Source organism: Macrobrachium rosenbergii, chromosome 35, assembly GCF_040412425.1.
Source record: "Macrobrachium rosenbergii isolate ZJJX-2024 chromosome 35, ASM4041242v1, whole genome shotgun sequence".
Classification (NCBI taxonomy): domain Eukaryota; kingdom Metazoa; phylum Arthropoda; class Malacostraca; order Decapoda; family Palaemonidae; genus Macrobrachium; species Macrobrachium rosenbergii.
In genome coordinates this window covers 361,004-383,114 of record NC_089775.1, presented here as the reverse complement: position 1 = coordinate 383,114, position 22,111 = coordinate 361,004, and the positions used below count along the sequence as shown (strand labels likewise).

General features: G+C 42.4%; 2 protein-coding genes across 15 annotated transcripts in view; one reads left to right on the top strand and one right to left on the bottom strand.

Moving 5' to 3' along the window:
• The window catches only part of LOC136856274 (neurofilament heavy polypeptide), a 264,779-nt gene that overhangs the window by 76,584 nt on the left and 166,084 nt on the right, over positions 1–22,111 (bottom strand). The window lies entirely within an intron of this gene.
• On the top strand, positions 8,945–13,139 carry LOC136856455 (basic proline-rich protein-like). Its single transcript, XM_067134333.1, has 3 exons — positions 8,945–9,058; positions 9,999–10,853; positions 10,916–13,139. The coding sequence occupies exons 1-3, from the start codon at positions 8,945–8,947 to the stop codon at positions 12,872–12,874; spliced, it is 2,928 nt and encodes a 975-aa protein (XP_066990434.1). The 3' UTR covers positions 12,875–13,139.

Below are 22,111 nucleotides of genomic sequence, written 5' to 3'. Positions count from 1 at the left end.
ATCTAACTTGGAATCATCAAAAATGATTACAACACAAATTCTGAAGTGACACCTCTCATGAGGATTAAGATAGAGCCCATAAAGATATATACAATTTACAGGACAATTATTGTGGAGATAAGGGGGATTAAGTGATATAAAAACCTGGTCAATATACAGTGAAAGTGATAAGGACTGTGTGGAGTTTTAGATGTGGAATGTTATCAAAAGGGTTGGTTGGAATTTCTTTCAGTGATTAGGTAAAGATGTAGTGAGCTTATAAATATATACACACAGTGGATACAGGAAAAATATGTATATTTCAACCTTATATTAACTAACTACAGAATACAAAGTCCTTTATTCACGTACGTTACATTTTCCCTAAGAATCCTTTGGGATCTTTCCAATACCCAGATATACCTTACTAACACTGGTCAGCCACACTGTATCATCAACATACAGCAACACTTTCCCTGTAATCCCAGCAAAATGAATATTCTCGACCTCCAACGACCTGTATCATTCAGCTATGCTCTTATCAACTGCAATCAACTCTAATACATCATCCACACCTGACAATTCTTCGAAAGTACTCACTCCATCGAGCCTGCCTTGAATTCATTTTAGATCATTCATTAAATTTATTATCTGACTTCTTTCAAAACATCATGTTGATGTATACAAACATATTAGAGTCTCCTGTCATGCAGATGTAACTTAATCTCTTTATTTCCTGTAACCAAACCTCTGTATATACATATCTATGTAATTATATATATTTATATGCATGAATATCTTCAGCATAATCTAATAGTTTTCTCTGACGTCTCAAATGGCCACAAAAACACTGTTAATTAAGTATATATTTTGATATACAGTCCTTCAATTCTGGTCAATGGTGAATGTGGGGTTATATATATATATATATATATATATATATATATATATATATATATATATATATATATATATATATATATATATATATATATATTCAGCCCTACAAAAATATAAGCCTACAAAAATGGTATGAGGTGCCAAAGAGAGAGAGAGAGAGAGAGAGAGAGAGAGAGAGAGAGAGAGAGAGAGAGAGAGAGAGAGAGAGAGGTCATTAATGGAGGGGAGAGTGAGAGAGGGGGTTGGTACAGAGGAAGTGTTGTTGTGTTGGTGTGATTGGCTGGTGGCCTCTCCCCCCCCCCACGGTTTAGGGGTCCCATAGAGGAAGGGGGAGGGATTACCAAAACATGCAAGGGAAGGGAGTGAGGAGACTGAGTGAGGAAGGAGGAGGAGGAGGAGGAGGAGGGAGAAGGAGAAACGTGCATAGCAGCATGGCTGAGGAGTGGCAAGATGGCCGCTGCCTGGCTACGCAAGAGCACGAGTTTGAAACTATACGAACACATCAATAATATGTCAGGTTAGGGGGTATATGACAGTGTGGTCAAATCTGCTTGCAATTTCGGGGTACTTCCGGGGTATTTTCGGGGCGTGGGGCCCACCAGGGTCGAGGCGTATGGCCTTTCGGAACACCGGGAGGAATACTAGCTCTAGAAGGAGCATAAGAACTAGCAGAAACTAGCACTAGAAGCACAAGAACTAGCAGAAGAAGAAGAAGCGTGGAATTGTAGTACGTAGCATCCGCTTATAACCCGGTTAGGTAGTTACGTAAAATCTCTCTCTCTCTCTGTCTCTGTCTCTGTCTCTCCCTCTCTCTCTCTCTCTCCCTCTCTCTCTGGCCTGGCCCAGTCAACAACAAACGCCCCACTACGAGCGCCGCCAGCCCCCGGTAGAAAAGACCCCAATCGGCCCTCTCCCGGGGCATTTGCAAGCGTAGCACCGTCGCAACCGAACGAAATTTCCCTCTCTCTCTCTCTATCTCCCTCTCTCTCTCTCTGTGTGTGTGACCGGGACGTTGTTATACTGCAGGGAGGGAGATAAATATATATATACAATATATATATTGTTTCCTGCGAAGTGACGGTGAGTGTTGCAGACAGTCATCTATACAATTGAAATAGAGAAATAGGATTGAAAATGGATTGTACTCGATTTTGTTCGTTCAAGAGAGAGAGATGGCACTTTTCTTTGCTGGGCCTAAAAGAGGTGTTTGTTTTTTTTTGGGACAATTCACGTCGAGTACATCTTCTTTTCCAAGTGCCATTTATAAGTGTTACAAGTGCCTGGAGTGATCTGTGTTATATTTAAGATAATTTTAAGATAATATCACTTGGTCGATGCTGAAATGATTTTCGTGGCTGGGTTCACTAAACATGGTGTTACTATAAGATTAATTTTTGTTCATTATTTCAACACACAAAAATCTAATGATCTTTTACCACAAACATCTAATATATATTACAAAAGTGTGCATTTATAGGTGGGGCATACCACCCCGCTACCCAATTTTGGACCCTGGCTCCCAAAATATTATATTCCTGCATTTTCCCCTTCATCTACCTTTAAAATCACCTCCACAAGTGAATATATTCACCCCAATTACAAGTGACACGCCATCTCTATATATATCCAGACACATGGTGCTCCTTCTTGCCAACTTTCCTCCGAGACATTTTCACGGGTAGCCAAAATACTCCGCCGAGAGCCGGACATTTTCTCGGAGACATTTTGAACATTCTCTGGCAAAAATGAGATATATTTTCTGGGGTCGTTTCTCTTTAAATAACTCTGTTGTCGAGTGGGGTTGAAAACGTTTTCTTACGTGGTGATATTAAGGTGTTTTCGCGTGCAATCAAATTTGGTTTTAGTTCACGTTTTCTCGACTAAATTCAGGCATTTTCGTGTGAAACTGATTCATTTTCATCTTCAAATTAAGCTATTTTCGGGTTTAACTCAAAACGTTTTCTTATGTGAGGTGTTTTCATGTGAAATGAAATATCTTTCTATTTCACATTTTCTCAGGAATCAAAATCATTTTCACATTGAGCCGGAAAATTTTCCTAACACACTGAGGCGTTGTCACGAGCCCAAAACCCTTAATTAGACAATAAAGGACATTTTCAATTTTCTCAGAAACCATTTTCGTCAAACTGAGGCGTTTTCGCGTGAATATAAGGAATTTCCTGACAACATCGCGGCGTTTTCTCGATAAACTTAGTTACTCACAAGTGGATCCAAAATATTTTCTCATAATCTGTTACTTTCAAGTGAAACTCAGATATTTTCTCAGAAATCTCCAGCCGTTTTCTCAGATATCTCCAGACATTTTTTCAGAAATCTCCAGACATTTTTTCAGAAATCTCCAGACATTTTCTCAGAAATCCCCAGACTTTTTCTCAGAAATCTCCAGACATTTTCTCAGAAATCTCCAGACATTTTCTCAGAAATCTCCAGACATTTCTCAGACATCTCCAGACATTTCTCATAAATCTCCAGACATTTCTCAGAAATCCCCAGACATTTTCTCAGAAATCTCCAAACATTTTCTCAGAAATCTCCAGACATTTTCTCAGAAATCTCACCTGATATTGTTTAGAGTTCCAATGGGAAACATTTACGTGACTTTCTCACAAACATTTATCTTGAAACACAAACAGCTACACTCACACACAAACCAAAGTTAGTATACACAGGCACACATACACACAAACACCTTACAAGTAGTGGTTACACTCGCATAAACAAATTCACACACATACACATGCACAAACGCACACACTTCATACAATCATACACAAACGCACAAACCTCATCACACATACACTAAAACCTGCCAAATTCACACACAAACAGAACCCCAACACACACATATAGACACCTTCAGAATAAATTAATCTATTCTAGCCTTCACAAACATGACCCGAACGTAACAAACGCACAAACACACACACATACGCGCACACACGAAGCCTTAAGTGATTCCTGTCCCTAGGAGGAATAAAAATAAGTCACAACAGACAGGTTCACAGACCGAGAAAGGAGCAGATATCAGAATTCACCAACAGACAATGGAGGCAGGGGATTATACGTGTGGTGAGACACACACACACAAACACTTGGTTTGTGTGTGGGGGGGGAGGGGGGGGTGAAGGGACTGGTATATATTCACAACCAGTATTTGATGTTCTTAAGCAAATGGATACCTTTATTTTTTTTTTATTGTTTCATGTTTGTGAACATTTTGGACAATTTTGTTCTATGTTGTTTCAAGATCCTCTCTCTCTCTCTCTCTCTCTCTCTCTCTAAGGAAACAAATCCTGGTAGGGAGGGGAAGGAGAAATTCAATTCATTTCTTACTACAATCTCGGCCACGACACGCAATACGTCATGGTGGTTGAGAGAGAGAGAGAGAGAGAGAGAGAGAGTAAACCAGGGGTAACCTTGGCGTTACATAAACCTGATAACCCATAGGCAACCTTGAGAGTTGATATATACACCAGATGAACCACAAGTGTTAAAACCATTGATAAACCAAATTTTAACCTTGACTTCTGATGTCAAACTTCAATAAACCACTGATAAACCTCCATCTTTGATCATGGTCACTGATAAGGGATTAAACCAACCTTGGGTTTATTGATAGACATCACTGATAAACCAATTGGTACATCAACCATTGATATAGAGTGAATATAGGTAACATATATTTGGCTCGTCCCACTAATTAGAATTGCACTGTACACCTGTCATGTGATTCACTCTCTCTCTCTCTCTCTCTCTCTCTCTCTCATTATACATTATGAACTTAGGGCATGTCTTATATCAAATCTAGATTCTCTCTCTCTCTCTCTCTCTCTCTCTCTCTCTCTCTCTCTCTCTCTCTCTCTCTCTCTCTCTCTCTCTCTCTCTAAACATTATGATCTTAGAACTCTTTGTACCTCAAAAATCTGAGGGCATGTCTTATACCAATCTAGATTCTCTCTCTCTCTCTCTCTCTCTCTCTCTCTCTCTCTCACACACACACACACACAAATATATTCCCATTTAAATAACAGACCGTTCTCACATACTGTGTATTAAAAACATCATATCTTGTGTGTGTGTGTGTTTATACGTATGATGGTACCTGTCTGATTTTACCCGTTGATCACCTACGCCCCTCCTAGGACTCAGACCAGGGCAGGCGACACGGGTTCTAGAATTCCAGTGGAATTAGATTAAAGGTGTCTTGTGTTTGTGGGAGAGAGAGAGAGAGAGAGAGAGAGAGAGAGAGAGAGAGAGAGAGAGAGAGAGAGAGAGAGAGAGAGAGAGAGAGAGAGAGAGATTTTCTCTAGTGTTACAAGATTTTGACATCGTTCTGGATTAAGTGAATTTTGACGAACAAACAACAGGTTCCTTTAATCAGCGACAAGGTTCAGAGAGAGAGAAATTTAACACAGTTATGATTTATACCAAACTTGACGCGTGTGTATATACCAGTATATATATTAATGTTTGCTGATTTTTTTTTTTTTTCGTCTTTCCCTGTTCTATTTCGTCCAATACTGCCACCAAAGTTTGTCTCGAGAATTAAGAGACATTTAGGGTTGAATCTGTACTTCTAATATAATAGTAATAATAATTAAAAATAATAATAATAATAATAAACTTGAAATATTTCGTCCCTCAATTCAAATTGGCCTGGCAAGCCGACACCCACATTCGAGAGAGGCATCAAAAACCACAAAATTCTTCTTTGGTTGCATTTGTCCCGGTGCCAACTGCAGAGAGAGAGAGAGAGAGAGAGAGATTTCATAAGCAAGCTCCAACGGACAGGCTCCATCCAAGGCGTCCCCATCTCTGCATACCAATTCCCTATAAGCCAGCATCCTTCAGGGTGATACCCTCATACCCCGGGGCACGGTCGGGCATCAGCACAGACGTCGCAGCAGAAACAGCAGCAGCAGCCTGCAGCTGACCTCGAGCTTGTTACGTAACAGCAACAATAAAGTTCCGTGGGTCAGTCTGGGAAGCGTTACGTAAGGACACTCGCCCATAAGGAGAGAAGATGTCGTGTCCTAGTTGGCCCCCTCCCCCCTCCCCTAAAACCGACCTTATCGTGTTGGGATGGATATTTAATCAACAATGATTGATTCTGGATTCTAGGGACATCTGTGAATCGGTGAGTCTTTGATTCGTTAGTGAATGTTCGTCGATTTTATACCAGAGACTCCATAAAGAATCTTGGGTGATTCGTATTGAACTCTGCTTTCTTTAATAAACAATAATGGATTCTGGATTCTAGGAGCCACTTATGACATATGAGAATCAGTGATTCTTAGATTCGTTAATGAATGTTCATCGATTTTATACCAAAGAATCGCAAGAACCTTGCGTGATTCGCGGTAACCCTTACTAATACTTTTGAGAATCAACTGGGAATCGGTTTGTTAAGTGGCATCTAAGAATATTTGGTGATTCGTGATAATACTGAGAATCAATTCGACAAAGAGCATATAAAAGAATCTATGATTCTATGACCATAACAAAACCTTTCTACCTCAGAGAATCATTAGGATTCAACGCCTGACTCCAAATCCGGTTGGAACTCCGAAAAGAATCAACTAGAATCACCCATGACATCATAATGAATCACAGACGGAGCCTAGTGAATCACAGGATGGAAAGATTAACACCTCGTGAATCAGAGAGACAAGAATTCTGCCACGTGATTCATAGAAACCAATAATATATCATTATGATTCACATTTTACAGATGTTGGAACTCTCTATCACCTTCCGTGTTTCGTGAAATGTTTGACATGCTTGTTTCCCTGGACATTTATGGTGTATGTGTGTGCTCTCTCTCTCTCTCTCTCTCTCTCTCTCTCTCTCTCTCTCTCTCCCCCAGGGAGGACGTGAGCACCCAGGAGAATTGAGTAAACGAACCCGGGTTCGATCCCAAAGTAACTGGGACCACCACGAGATGTCTGAACGAGAATAGACTATAATCCTCCCTCTCTCCGTGAGGTCTCTGAGAGAGAGAGAGAGAGAGAGAGAGAGAGAGAGAGAGAGAGAGAGAGAGAGAGAGAAAATAAGATAGGTGGCAGCACCTGAAATTGTTGGCACTCGTCAGCACGTGGAGGCACCTCTGGTTGGCACCTACCCAAAATATCCGCAAAGATATACACTCCTCCTCCTCCTCCTCCTCCTCCTCCTCCTCCTCCTCCTCCTCCTCCTCCTCCTCCTCCTCCTCCTCCTCCTCCTCCTCCTCCTGTTTTTAATCCTCCTTTTTCAATCCTGTTTTTAATTTAACATTTTTATCTTAATTCTGCATTGGCATCATTAATAATAATAATAATAATAATAATAATAATAATAATAATAATAATAATAATAATAATAATAATAATAATAATCACATAAGAAACGATCATTTACAGAAATTATTCCAACATTAATATTTATAATATATAACTATTTCAATCCAGGGCATATATATACATATATAAAGGTTATATTAATGTGAGAGAGAGAGAGAGAGAGAGAGAGAGAGAGAGAGAGAGAGAGAGAGAGAGAGAGAGAGAGAGATTTCAAAACACTTTCACAAACACACTGATTTATAGACAATATTTATTTAGCACAAAAATCAATTCCTCTCTCTCTTTCTCTGGCCCCACGAATTCCCTGACCTCAGGTCTATATATAGCCCAGGCACGGTACCGGATGTGCCTGTGTGTGTGTGAGAGCATTGGGGAAAGCGCATGATGCGCGCGAGCGCGCTTGCATGAGGGGGGTGGGGGGAGAATGACGCACGGATGGAAATAAATTCAGGTTAAATCAGAACTCGTGACGCCATTGCACTTTAAAATAAATATATTACTTTAAAGATATATATATATATATATATATATATATATATATATATATATATATATATATATATATGAGGTTGTTTTTCCTTTAGGAACCAAGAGACGAAGACCAACGCAACATGAAACACCCAGACAAGTGCAAAAAGGTGCAGGTTTGCAAGAGAGCAACAAGTGCTTCTTCCTGTTGCTCGAAGCTTTCTCTCTCTCTCTCTCTCTCTCTCTCTCTTCTTCCTCCTCTTGTTCCTGGAGGAGAGAGAGAGAGAGAGAGAGAGGATCCTATTCCTAAGTGAACCCCTTGAGTAAAGGTGCAACTTGGAGGAAAGAGTTTCAAGTGTTAGATAACACTTAAATAACTTATTTATAACACTTCTTAATGATCCCAGATGGGTGAGAGAGAGAGAGAGAGAGAGAGAGAGAGAGAGAGAGAGAGAGAGAGAGAGAGAGTCCTATTATTACAATATAGTAGATTCTAAGTTCACAAAACTCTAAGGGAAATCATCGCCTTATTTCACTGCTCCTGCTTCTCCTTAATAGAAAATGGTTGCATGGGGAACTTTGCCATATTCTCTCTCTCTCTCTCTCTCTCTCTCTCTCTCTCTCTCTCTCTCTCTCTCTGTGTGATATATTCATACAAAATATATGATTTCTTACAAAATATTCAATGCAAACTTCAGTTTTTTAATGAAAAAATTAATATTTTATGAAATGTTACAAAACTGGATGTGCTTATAATAATAATAATAATAATAATAATAATAATAATAATAATAATAATATACACAAGATATAATATGGAAGTTTTTAATACATTATCATGCCTTATTGTTAATTTTTTTCCTACATCCAAAATATTTGAATAATTATTTTTGGTATCTCATTTTATATGAATTCATCTTGATATAATATACCGGTAATATTTTCCCATTACTTTTGCACTGTATGCAATTGGTAATGTTTACCTATCACTATTTTTCACTATATAAAACAATATCTGTACCTTGTTAACCTTTCAATATTATTTCATAATCATATTCTTTATATTTATTTTCATATAATTAGTAATAATATTCACCCATCTCTATATCTCACTGTACAAAACAATATCAGTAGGTTTTAACCCCCTCATAATATTTTATAGTATACATTATGTACTTCACATTTATTTTCCAGCCATAAAACACTCTCTCATCCCAGAATACTATTCCAGGGTCACAATGACGGGTCGTTCAGCCCACAAAAGAGGGGAGGGTGCCTGGGCCGCCTTCGAGAAGGGTCTCGAGGAGTATAAACAGGACCAGCTCAAGAGAGATTGGTGGTACAGTGTCATGGTAAGTCCTCCCTGGTCAGGGCTTCTTAGGTTCTCGTCTCAGTTCAGAATACCCTGAGGTGGACGGGTAGGCTGCGTTACCTGCCTCGGGTAGGTCCTTTCAAGTTAAGGGGTCACCTGGGTGAATTTTTTTGCTCACCTGAGCACCTTGGATGCTCGTCTCAAGTGAATGTTGTCGAGTACATTAGATGCCCGCCCCGCTGATTAATGTCAAGTACCCTAGATGCTACCCTGAGTGAATTCTGTCGAGTACCCTAGGTGACTCACCTACGTAATCACTGTCAAATACCCTGAATTCCCACCTCAGCGAATATTGTCGAGTACCTTAGATGCTCACCTAGGCAAATGCTGTCAAGTACCTTAGATACCCCCCTAAGTAAACACTGTCAAGTACCCTAGATACCCAACTCAATGAATACTGTCAAGTACCCTAGATACCCACCCCAATGAATACTGACAAGTGCCTTGGATGCTCCCTGTAAATGGTACCTCAACAAGTCCTTGAGTTACATGCCACCAAATAACGTTAGGTGGTCATCTACGATAAGAATACTCGAGATATTCAGTGATGCTGCCTGACCTACCTGAAATAATTACTATCCTTTGGTGCTTACCTGAGACAAGATTACCATCTTTCCCAGATGTACACTGTTCAAGTTACTCGAGTTAAACCTGAATGCTCACCTAAGATCAACAGAGCCAGTCCTAGTTATAAAACTGTTACTAAAATTTTGCATGGCATTAATACATGCACACGTGAGCCTTCAATTGCTCCTTCTCAATATATGTAATATAAAAACACGTTTGAGATTAAATAACCTTATGTAACTTACCTACACATGCTATCGAGACGTCCTAAACCTTTCAATGCCTTTTGTGATTTACAGAAACCCTTCAGAGAATCCATTTTTCATTGTCTTAACCCTCAGTTACTTCCGCAGGAGGGCAGACCGTACACGTCCAGACGGCAAAGGCGCCTCCTGAAGCGACAGCAAGAGAGAGACAGGAGGGCAGCAGCGAACGCCGACAGAACCCCTGCCGAGGAGAAGAAACTCAGGAGGCTCAGGGGCGGGGAGCCCCTGGAGCTGGACGTGCCCCCGTTGGCGATGCCGACGGACCTGATAATCGAGAGGAAGCCAAAGCCCGAGAAGAAGGCCCCCGCCCCACCCAAGGAGCCCGAGAAGCCGTTCATGCCCGTCATCGAGACGGTGGAAGTCGTGCACGAGAAGAAGCCCGAGAAGAGGGAAAAGAAGCCTCCGAAGGAGAAGAAGAAGGCTCCCGAACCCGAGAAGGCGGCGGCAGAACCGGAGGCGGCGGCGGCAGTTGCCGCGGAACCCCCCGCAGAAGCCAAGAAGGAAGCTCCCCCTCCGAAGGAGAAGAAACCGAGGGCTCCCAAGAAGCCCGCTCCAGCAAAGGAAGAAGCCCCTGTTGCTGCGGAAGATTCGGAGGCTGCTGCGCCTCCTGCTGCTGCACCAGAAGCTGAGGCGCCAGCCCCCGCACCAGCGGAAGAAAAGGCTGCTGCACCTGCACCAGAGGCCAAGGAGGCAGCGGCTCCTGAGGCGAAGGCCGAAGAGGTCGCTCCTGCGCCAGAAGGTGAAGAAAAGGCTGCTGCCCCAGTGGAAGAAAAGGCAGCTGCTCCCAAAAAGAAGCCTGAAAAGGCTGCCCCTGCGCCAAAAGCTAAAGAAGCTGCCCCTGCACCAAAGGCTAAAGAGGCTGCCCCTGCACCAAAGGCTGAAGAAGCTGCCCCTGCACCAAAGGCTGAAGAGGCTGCCCCTGCACCAAAGGCTGAAGAAGCTGTTCCTGCACCAGAGGCCAAGGAAGCTGCTCCCAAAGAGGCTGCCCCTGCACCAAAGGCTGAAGAGCTGCCCCTGCACCAAAGGCTGAAGAGGCTGCCCCTGCGCCAGAGGCCAAAGAAGCTGCCCCTGCACCAGAGGCCAAGGAAGCTGCTCCCGCAGATGCTGCTCCAAAGGCTGAAGAATCTGCTCCAGCACCAGAGGCCAAGGAAGCTGCTCCTGCACCAAAGCCTGAAGAAGCTGCCCCTGAAACCAAGGCTGAAGAGGCCGCTCCTGCACCAAAGGCCGAGGAAGCTGCTGCTGCTGCTGCTGCTCCCGCAGAAGACATCAAAGGGGCCAAGAAGGAAAAGAAGCCGCCCAAGGAAAAGAAACCTCACGAACCAAAGAAGGCAGCTGCACCCAAGCCCGAGGCGAAGGAGGCTCCTGCACCAATCGAAGCCGAGATAAAGGAAGCACTGAAGGAAGAGGAACCAAAGGACAAGCCGGAGGCACCGCCAGCGGAGAAGGCGGCGGAAGCACCGGCCGAGCCGAAGGAGGAACCGAAACCCGAAGCGATTAAGGAACCCGCGCCTGCACCAGCCCCTGAGGAAGCACTACTGATAGAGGAACCAGCAAAGCCCGACGACAAGCCAGAGGTTATCGAAGCGAAGCCAGCGGAAGCCCCAAAACCTGCAGAGGCCAAGGCAGAAGAAGTCCCAAAGGCTGAGCCAGCCGAAGCCCCGAAACCTGCGGAAGCAAAGCCAGCGGAGGCTAAGCCTGAGCCCGTTGCTGCCGCACCAGCAGAGGCCAAGCCCGAACCTGCACCAGCACCAGCCAAAGGTAAACCACAACCCGCCCCCAAACCAGTGACAAAAGCACCTGAGGAACCACCCAAGCCAGCTGAAACTGTGCCTGAACCCAAGGAGAAGCCGGCTGAGCCTGCACCCAAAGCTGCTCCCGTCGTACCAGAGCCCGCGCTGGAACCCGTGCCCGCGGCCGCAGAGAAGCCAGCAGAACCTCTGCCAACGCCACCACCAAAGCCAGCAGACCTCAAGCCAGAGCCTCTAGCCAAACCAGCTCCCAAGGCCGCCGGAATTAAACCACCAGAAGCCAAGCCCGAAACTCTAGTAGGTCCCCTCCCAGGAACAGCACCAGCGCCCGAACCAAAACCAGCCACAGCCCCGACGATAGCCCCAGGACTCGCGCCCGCCCTAGAACCAGCAATAGGACCGGCCGCAGGGGGCGCCAAACCAGCCCCGGCACCGGCACCTTGCTTTGCCTCCACTTTCGTCCCTCCCCTGAGCCCTTCCTTCGCAGCCACACTCCCAACACAGTCAGCACAAGAGGCACCTAACAAAAACGCATCGCCGCCAGTCATGAACTTGAGAGTACAAGTCGGGCCGACCAACGCCAACGCAGCACCACTTGCGCCAGAAGCTCAGCCGCCCCAGATGCAAAATTCTAGTCCATTCCCAGGCTTCGCACCAATGACACAACCTGGACCAGCCCCCGGCATGGCAAACAGTTTCATGCCTACCCTCGGACCCGCAATGGGCCCCGCCGTCGGAATGAACGCCCCCGCTGCCGCCCCTCCGATGGGTCCTTCAATCGGCTCGGCGATCGGAACAGCGATGGGACCAATCCTGCATCAAGGCCCCGATGCCATGCCCCCGCCAGCTGCACCCATGCAGAATCCATTCAGCTCTCCCGGTCAAGTTCCTATCAACTTCAGCACACAAGCGCCTGCCCCCGGAGGAGGATTCAGCCCTAAATCTCCTCCTCAGGTTCCTCTGGGATTCAGCCCCAAGGCTCCCGCAGCGGCTCCGGTCCCCTCACCGCCACAGTCGTTCGGCACACCCCCGCCCCTGGGTCCCCTGCCCGCCTTCTTGACGCAGACGGGAGAAGAAGACGTGGTCATCCCTCTACTTGAAGACGTGATGGACGACAACGGCCTCCTGGAAGACTTCAGTCTTCCCCCTCCGCCCACACCTCCCAAGGCCGCTGCCGGCCTCTTAAAACAACCAAATGGTGAAATAAAGAAGTAACATCTAATTCTGTGTTCAGTTTACTTCTGTAAAAAGAGAAGCCTTTTTCTACCAAGCATCCAAGAAGATTTGGGGATGCTCCTCTCCTATAGTGTAAAGGTTGAAATCTGAATTAGATTATTTATTTTTAAAATCTTCTTCCAACATTTTCTACTTCGTGAAGGGTTTGTGCCTGAGTACAAATTCTACTTCCTTTTCGGCATTCCTTGCTGATGAACGTATAGTGTTTGTTATAAAATTTCTTAATAAAAATATTCGTACGTGAGAATTCTAATTAAAGGTCACCTCGTGCTGGAAAATGAAGGTCTGCCACTAGACAACACGAAGAGGGCTTAATATTCCTGGTAACTGCCCAAGTGACAATATGGTATTCAGAGAGATTTCCAAATGATAAAAATTGAAGATCATTAATCTGAGACGTTACACTTCATGTGAACTGTAATTGAGGCATATTACCCTGATAAAACTACATGACTTGGAATCTGAGCAGTCCCACAAACAGACATACTACAGGTCTAATATGCACTTCAAAACAGAAAGCAATTTCATAAAGGTACACAGGGCAAAAACCAATCCCAAACGACTTCAAAAAACCAAGGATCTGGAGAGACTTTCAAAAAGTGAGGCCGTGGTTTGCCATTCAAAGATTCAGAGTATAGATTTATGCAAATGACATAAAAGGTCGACCTGGATTGAAATGCAGAAGGCTCAGTCATCTAACTGTCAAAATCCTTGTTCTCTACAAAGTTTAGAGAGAGACACCACCAAACATAGGCTGTACGCTGCCAAATCAGAGGTCCTGAGACGAGATAACATGGTGGTCACTATTTTTACCTTTAACATAATGACTTAAGAACTCTTCACTGTTTATACCTGTACAAAAGCTACCATAACTAATTTCTTGCTTCTGCACTTACTTGAGAACATGTTTACACAAACATATTGGTATTTGTTCCATAAAATCTTATGACTTTGTAGTCTGTTTCAGTAGATATGTAAAACGGATCATTTCTCTTACAATTCCTCCTCCACAAATAGAACCCTGGAACCTTTTCCTACAAATGAGCGTTTATTAGTTCCTAACTTAGGCTTCATAAATCCTTTCCCCTGTAATTTCAAAAACCCTTTCAAAGGTTAGATTAATTCTCCTCACTCTCTCTCTATCCTTTTCATTCCTAACCTGGAATCCTTTCCTCTGAAATGGTTCGTGTTACCACACTCTCCCCTTTCACTGACATATCTGTCACTCACTGGAATTAATCCTAACCACTCCTTTCCCATCTTCCACTCCTGGGCACCTTTTTCTTCACCTACCAAAAACTAGACTTGTGTACATTCACCTTTTGAGGCTCTGGTAGAATCAGATATTCGTCTATCTTAAAATACATGACTTTCAGTCTCTGTTCACAACAAAATAGATTACAGCAATTCAGTCTGTACAAACTTTCCCTGTATGTCAGGCTGCCTCAGACTTATATTTCTGCAGAAGGAGAAATATACAGACATATGCAGAAATGTTCTCATGTGATGTATCTCTATGTAGCACATACTTTCACCTCTATGTACCACATACTTTCGTGCTTCCTGGATGTTGGGGCACTGCTACTATCCTAAACCTCTCTCACTCGTTCTATCCGACAATCTACTTTTCTTGTTTCTCCTCTCACTTACAATGACTTGATTACAGTGTATACACCTTACACCAGCCTACTGTCATCCATTCTCTCCACATGAACAAACCACTTCACAAAACCACGATCCAGTCTTTCACTTAACCTAACCCTCTCAATATTTTTTTCCCGTTTTCAATCGTTCTTGCGCCACATATACAGAGCAAACAGTTGATCAGAAATGTTTAAATGGTTTTGCTTTTGTTAGCAGTTAATTCAAACAATTAACTACCATAAAGGAGAGTGAGCTCAACAATTTAAAAATGCATTATTGAAATGCACATTGAAAATTATTAGGAAAAAAATTACAAAAATAAACATAATTCCAAGTGGAAAATACAGAGAGAGAGAGAGAGAGAGAGAGAGAGAGAGAGAGAGAGAGAGAGAGAAGAGGGAAGTCACAGCTCTGAGAAATGGCACTTTGGGAAGACAATAGTGAGAAAAGGAAGACCCCAAATTGTATAGAGGGGGGGAGGGAGGAGGCGTCCATTAAGGAGGAGGAGGAGGAGGAGGAGGAGGAGGAGGAGGAGGAGGAGGAGGAGGAGGAGGAGGAGGAGGAGGTGAGTGAGAGAGACCATCTTCTTAATGGAACTATGATATATATATATAGGGCCTCCTACAGAAGTGGAATAGAGAGAGAGAGAGAGAGAGAGAGAGAGAGAGAGAGAGAGAGATTGGCCAAACGTTGAAAAACTCTCCGGGATAAAATCTCCCAAAATCAAAATTTATTTTAATTTTATTATTTTAGAGGTCAAGCTTTCAAGAAAATTGAGGGCGGCCATGAGAGAGAAATCTCTGCAGACCTGGGAGCACGGAAGAGGGTAGAGAGTATTTAAGAATTCAAAAACTGTTGGAAAATTAAGAGATTTTTTTAAGTGACCACTGAATTATGTATTAGACTAATTACATTACAGAATAATTACATTATGTAATAGCAAGGTGGCCTAATAATTAAAATATAAACTTAATTTTTTCATGACAGCCTGAATCCCGGATTACAGAGCCCTAAGAAATCATGACAATCTGAATCCAGGATTACAAACCAGACCTAAGAACCCTTACGAATCCTGTAACTAATTCTGTACCCTGTAACAAACCAGAGCGATCTGGTTTAAGTGGGAATGGGTTACAATGAGGCTGGACGTCCAGCTCTAATTGTGTAATTAGAAGCGTGCTGGTGCTTAATGAACTCTTAATGAGGTTAATATACACAAACACACATATATATCGTATATATTTATATAAAATATATAACAATAAAACCACTTTTTTAAAACACAAACCAAAAGTTATAATATTCCTCATTTCTCTACTCCACAAACCGCATCTCTGACTTCGATTACGTAGCAAAACCATCACTAAACACCAAAGATTCGGGTTTGCTAAATCAACAAGCGTTTGTGGAAAGGTCACCTACCAGGGGAATAAGGTCACGGAGACTGGTTGCAAGGATCGAACTTGTCAGTTACGTAGAGAGCTTTGGATGGATTGTGTTTGATCAAATTCTTGGCAAGTTTCAAAGTGACTTTCTGCTTGGTGACATCCTTTGCAATCTGGTTAGGCACAAACACACACTCCAAAAGGTATCAGGAACAAACAGGAACAAACACACACTCCAAAAGGTATCAGGAACAAACAGGAACAAACGTACACCCCGAAAAGTACCAGGAACAAACACGAACAAACGCAAACTCCAAACTAACCGTAAAACCTACCTCCGGACCCCCAAAAACTCCCCAATTCCCGAACAGGTCCACCCCAGAAACGCCCCCTAGACGTATCACACAAAATCCCCCCCAAAATCTGAAACTCACTCAAATTCCCCACGAAAAGTTCTTCAGCAAATCGTGGAAGGAAAGAGGTAAGCAAGCAAGCAAGCAAGCAAGCAGGAGCAGGCACGCAAGCACGCAACAGGCAGGCAGGCAGGCGCTCGGAGGGAGACATACTGTCTGCTGGCACAACGCCAGGCAATTGCAAGCACCCACAAAATGTGTTAATTCATACAGTCACGGATTTGAAACGCCGATTGATATAGGGGTCTGGAGACCAGGCGTTTGTGTCTGAATGTCTGTCCGTCAGTCGGGCAGCTTTCAAAGGTGTGAGGTATCGATTGAGAGAGAGAGAGAGAGAGAGAGAGAGAGAGAGAGAGAGAGAGAGAGAGAGAGGAGACTTTGGTGGGGTGGTTTTGTGGGTATGGGGTAGCCCAGGGGCGGGCTGAATTGCAAATCGAGTCTGGTGTGCCCACGCCTCAGACGAATGGGCAAAAACACCCACAAACGTCACACAAACACATTCACATACACGAGTCAATTTATATATATATATATATATATATATATATATATATATATATATATATATATATATATATATATATATATATATATAATGACTTAGGTGAGAAACTCACATTTATTAAAAAAAATATTTCATTCTCTAATTCCCTAGATGCATAAATTAATATAATTTCCACATAATTCGTCTAAAAGCCGATAATTCTCTTAATAATTCTCTTAAAAATTCATTAATAATCAATAAGGAATTATTAATAAATCCCCTAAATATAATTTTAAATTCTAAAAAAATTGGCAACACTGAGTAAACACCAAGTCATGTTGGCAACCCTGCTCTCTCACAACCTGCTTTTTGGGGGGCGGTGGGAGGGGTGTGAGGGGGGGGGGCAAGAGACAGTGCTTGAGGAAGCACGCCCGCGAGGTCGAAGATCCCGTCGGAATCGGGCGTATTATCGACCTTGCGTGCGCGCGCGCAAACTCGACGCCAAGTCCCCACCCCACCCCTTTGGTATTTTCGGGGTTACGTGTCATATCTGTAGTGATTGACTTTTAATTGCCTTGTCATTAAGGGTGTGATGCCTTATTATCTATGGCATTTCAATATAATAAGTATTGATTAATTTGTGTATATATATATACTTATATGTTGTTACTGCAAGGTTGGCTACAGAGGAAAAGGCAAACTACCAGTCAACAGGAGATTCAACCTTCAAATGCATAATTTTGGGTGAGACCCTTACATAGAAAGTTTCCAGGACAACACAAAATGTTTGTATCTCTCTCTCTCTCTCTCTCTCTCTCTCTCTCTCTCTCTCTCTCTCTCTCTCATTACAGAAACTACTTGACTACAAGACTTTGTGTATGTTGACAAAGTCAACATTCAAACTTACTCATTTGCATCAACCAAGCCCCGTCACAAATCACTTCTTCGCTGATTAACAGAGAGAGAGAGAGAGAGAGAGAGAGAGAGAGAGAGAGAGAGATCTAGAGAGAGAGATCTACACCTTACTAAATGATAATTGGCAGTATATGACCACAAACCATTAAATGACAAGGAAAAAAAGTGGGTTTATGTTCTGAAAGAGAAAACACTGAGATTGAAATAATGTTTTTAATAAACTCTGAACATGCAAGGGTGGTTGTGCTAGGTGATTCAAACACACTTGTTAAGACACTGAGGTAGATGAGAATGAAGCCTTGTAGAAAAATGTATAGCAAAGGGTCTTGCTTGTTTGAAATCCATAGATTTCTAGGAAAACTATTTAATAATATATATATTTAGCAAATGGGATATGTTGATGGCATGCTAACTTCAAGGAAAGGTCCACAAATTCAATAAGAGGAAATAAAAGGTGGTGTGAGGAATGGAGAGATTTAGAGAATGGAAACCCAGATTACCTCAGGTTTCCACTGAATGAAACAACAGATTAAGTAAAGAATACTACGCAATGGACAAGATTTAATGAAAACACCTGAATACCCACAAGTATCTCAGGGATTACACGAAGCTCTCCTACAGGGAGGTGACTGCAGGGAGAAAGGTTGATGCAAAAAAGGATTCTGGAGTGCAAAATGCAACAGGAGGGACTCTGCTTGAAAAGAATGGGATTCTGGGTTGAAGGAGGAAGTATTGTGAAGTCTGTCGAATGTGAAGAACAGTGAAGAACAGTGAAGAACAGAAGATCTGCAGAGCCTTCCACAAACTGAACTCTGCTTTCTGTATTTCATATTATTTTCTGTAACTTTTTTCAAATGAACACCATAATTTTTTTGGGAGCTTCTTGAATTTCAGGTCAGTGGCCCCCTTGGGGTGGGGCTTGTTCCATTGCGAATAAGGGGTTTATCTTTTGAATAATAATAATAATAATAATAATAATAATAATAATAATAATACTAATAATAATAATAATAATAATAATAATAATTATAATAATAATAATAATAATAATATAAAAATGACTACAAGGAATGATAAAAAATATCTGCCGAGTGGTAATGAATCATTATAACCATTAATCATCACTGTATGTATATGTCAATAGATTATAAGTAATGAATGATGTCTGCTGAGAGAGAGAGAGAGAGAGAGAGAGAAGACGATACCTTGCATGACATTCAAATTAGTTCATCTTTTGCAAACTTCAAACACAAAAGAAAAAATTCACTTTGGACCGAAAAGCAAAGTCTCCCACCAAAAGAAAATTTTAAAGATAAAACAAAAAAAAAAAATAAAGGCAGTTCCAGGGATCCAGTATTTCAATTCCATCAGATGCAGGGAGCCGCATGAATTATGCATGGAGGGGAAAATATAAATATATATATATATGCATTGCTTGCCAAAGCACTGAATATTTCATGTGCTTGAGCGCCGCGACCTTATGATTGATTGATCCGGGCTGAGATATATATATACACACACACACACACACACACTTCAATCTATCCCAAGTCTAGACAGAAATAAAAGGGAGACTTATGTGTACAGTAATCCCCAAAAGTACCACCAGTTCACTGCAAGGCTTTGGAACTCTGTCCAGACTTCTATTATTCCCATACTCCCATAATCCCCCACCCTCCCCCAGCCTTCAAAATACAGGCCTGTCAGTCTCCTAGGATGAGGAACGTTCAAATATATACACTGGGTTGCCACTGGGGCCACAATGGGGCCAGAAATCCGACCCAGATTCGTCAACAGACATTATGATAGATAGTGGGTCTGTCAGCTGTCAATGGACAGCAGGCTAAAAGCGATAGTTTCTCTCTCTCTCTCTCTCTCTCTCTCTCTCTCTCTCTCTCTCTCTCTCTCTCTCTCTCTCTCAAAAGTGTCGTGTTATTAAAGGTGACGGGACAGAATTGTCAAATTCAATGGGCTGGTTTTATTAGCCTCTCTCTCTCTCTCTCTCTCTCTCTCTCTCTCTCTCTCTCTCTCTCTCTCTCTCTCTCTCTTTCTGTGGTATCTAGTATCTGGGCAGTACAGGAAGTTTTTGGGAAGGAAAACGGAGCGTAACTGGGAGTGGTCCTCTCTCTCTCTCTCTCTCTCTCTCTCTCTCTCTCTCTCTCTCTCTCTCTCTCTCTCTCTCTCTCTCTGTGCTATTTTAAGCTACAGCCATCAGACCCTTTCCTGGTCTTTCAAAGAAGAAGAGATGACTTCAATAAACATTACGTAACCAAGTCTATAGCAGGAGGTGCATCCACAACTCTCTCTCTCTCTCTCTCTCTCTCTCTCTCAGAGGACGACAACCCATCATAAAACACAAACATAAAGTGGGCGTGTCCCCATTAAGCCGGGTCCTCCTCATACCCCAAAATATATACAGCCCACCTAAGGATGGGTTGCAGCCAAGCTCTCTGGAATAGGCATTGAGTGGGTCTCTCTCTCTCTCTCTCTCTCTCTCTCTCTCTCTCTCTCTCTCTCTCTCTCTCTCTCTCTCTCTCTCTCTCTCTCTCTGTGACCTATTGGTCATCACCTTTAAATTGTGCGTAAACTCATCACCTTTAACTATATACTTCACCACTCTGAAGTCACTATTAACCTACTTAGGACACTATCATCATCGTTATTAGATTTCATCCAAGGTTTGAAAGTGGTCAGTATATAGCTATTTTATTCATTATCTCAGTTCACCATCATTGTACTTTCACTATTTTAAGTGGCTGTGATTCGTTTTCACTATCAAATGCAAATCAAACGATGGAAGCTTTCACTATAAACCTACTTTATTCAATGTCAACTTTTCACTTTATCTAGTCATTATCATTTCATTTCACCATCGAAATCAACCTACTTTTCCCTTCACTATCATAATCATCATTACATTTTCACTATATCAAGACACTGTCATTTCACTTCACCGTCAAATTCAACCTGCTTTTCCCCTCACCATCAAAATCATCATCACATTTTCACTATATCAAGACACTATCATTTCACTTCATCAAATCCAACCTGCTTTTCCCTTCACTATCAAAGCCACCATCACAGTCTCTACACCATAACATTTTCACTACATCAAGACACTACCATTTCACTTCACCATCAAAACCAACCTACTTTCCCCATCACTATCAGCATCACTCTATCAAAACCAACCTATATTTCCCCCTCACTATCAGCACCACCACCACAGTTCCCACACCATCACACGCAGACACCTGTAAGGTAGTTGGCAAACACAATAGCAACCTGACCTATGACCTCTCAATAGAGGCTGACACCTGACCTTCTCTAAAAAGTCAATATGTTATGACATCAGAGACACATCAACATCAGTAGTAGTAGTGTATGCAGAGCATGTATACCTATGTGACGGCTCCTCCTAGATGCTCCAGGTTTCACGATACCTGCTGGATTCAGACGCCCTCTGTGAGGGGTTCTCCCTTGCCCTCTGAACTGGTCAGTCCTTGGACTGGTGACCTGCTATGAAAGCCACGTCACAGTGACATATAACACCCAGGTACTAGGAACAGGTATCATCATGGTGCTAGCAACCTCAGTGCAACAGAATTTGACAGAAATTACAACGTGTCTTCGGTTCTTCACGACCTGTTTCTCCTGACAGCACCCACGCAGGTCATCACGGCAGCTACAGGCTACGGCGGCCTGCCGCCCACCTAAGATATTAACCTCCTACGGGAGAAATTCTTTGCATAATTCTGTTCCTAGTTTCTGGTCTAGGCAATTCTGGGGCACAAGATGTCTTCCAGACACTTCTTTGTTTTATAGATATTTTCCGGTGGTTAATCTAATATTATTAGGGTTTGGGCTGGACATATATCCTACAATGATAGCGTTCAATGCGAGAGAGAGAGAGAGAGAGAGAGAGAGAGAGAGAGAGAGAGAGAGAGAGGTGTCTGTCTCTCACTTCAAAAGATCGGTACGTCTCGTGCAATATTCAGGCATACGAACAACGCCTCACGCTGGCTTCCTGCTCTCTCTCTCTCTCTCTCTCTCTCTCTCTCTCTCTCTCTCTCTCTCTCTCTCTCTCTCTCTCTCTCTCAAACTCGATACAGGAGTGTTATTGCTAATGTATAATACATATAATAAAATAACATGTACTGCCTTACCAAAAAATGAGCAAAAATAGTGTTGCATTCCCCTATAAGTCATTAGTATAAGAAAATGACAAATTGTTTTTGTTTTTAAGTTAAAAATGATAAATTGTATTTTTTTTAATTTGTTTTTAAAATAAAAATTATAAACTATTTTTATTTTTAAAATAAAAATGACAAACTGTATTTATTTTTAAAATAAAAATAAACTGTATTTATTTTTA

What these genes read in the sequence shown, in the direction of transcription:
- LOC136856455 (XM_067134333.1), top strand. Translation starts at nt 8,945, where the DNA reads ATGACGGGTCGTTCAGCCCACAAAAGAGGGGAGGGTGCCTGGGCCGCC. An exon ending in ATTGGTGGTACAGTGTCATG is followed by an intron (nt 9,059 to 9,998) that starts GTAAGTCCTCCC and finishes TTACTTCCGCAG; the next exon opens with GAGGGCAGACCGTACACGTC. An exon ending in CACCAAAGGCTGAAGAAGCT is followed by an intron (nt 10,854 to 10,915) that starts GTTCCTGCACCA and finishes ACCAAAGGCTGA; the next exon opens with AGAGCTGCCCCTGCACCAAA.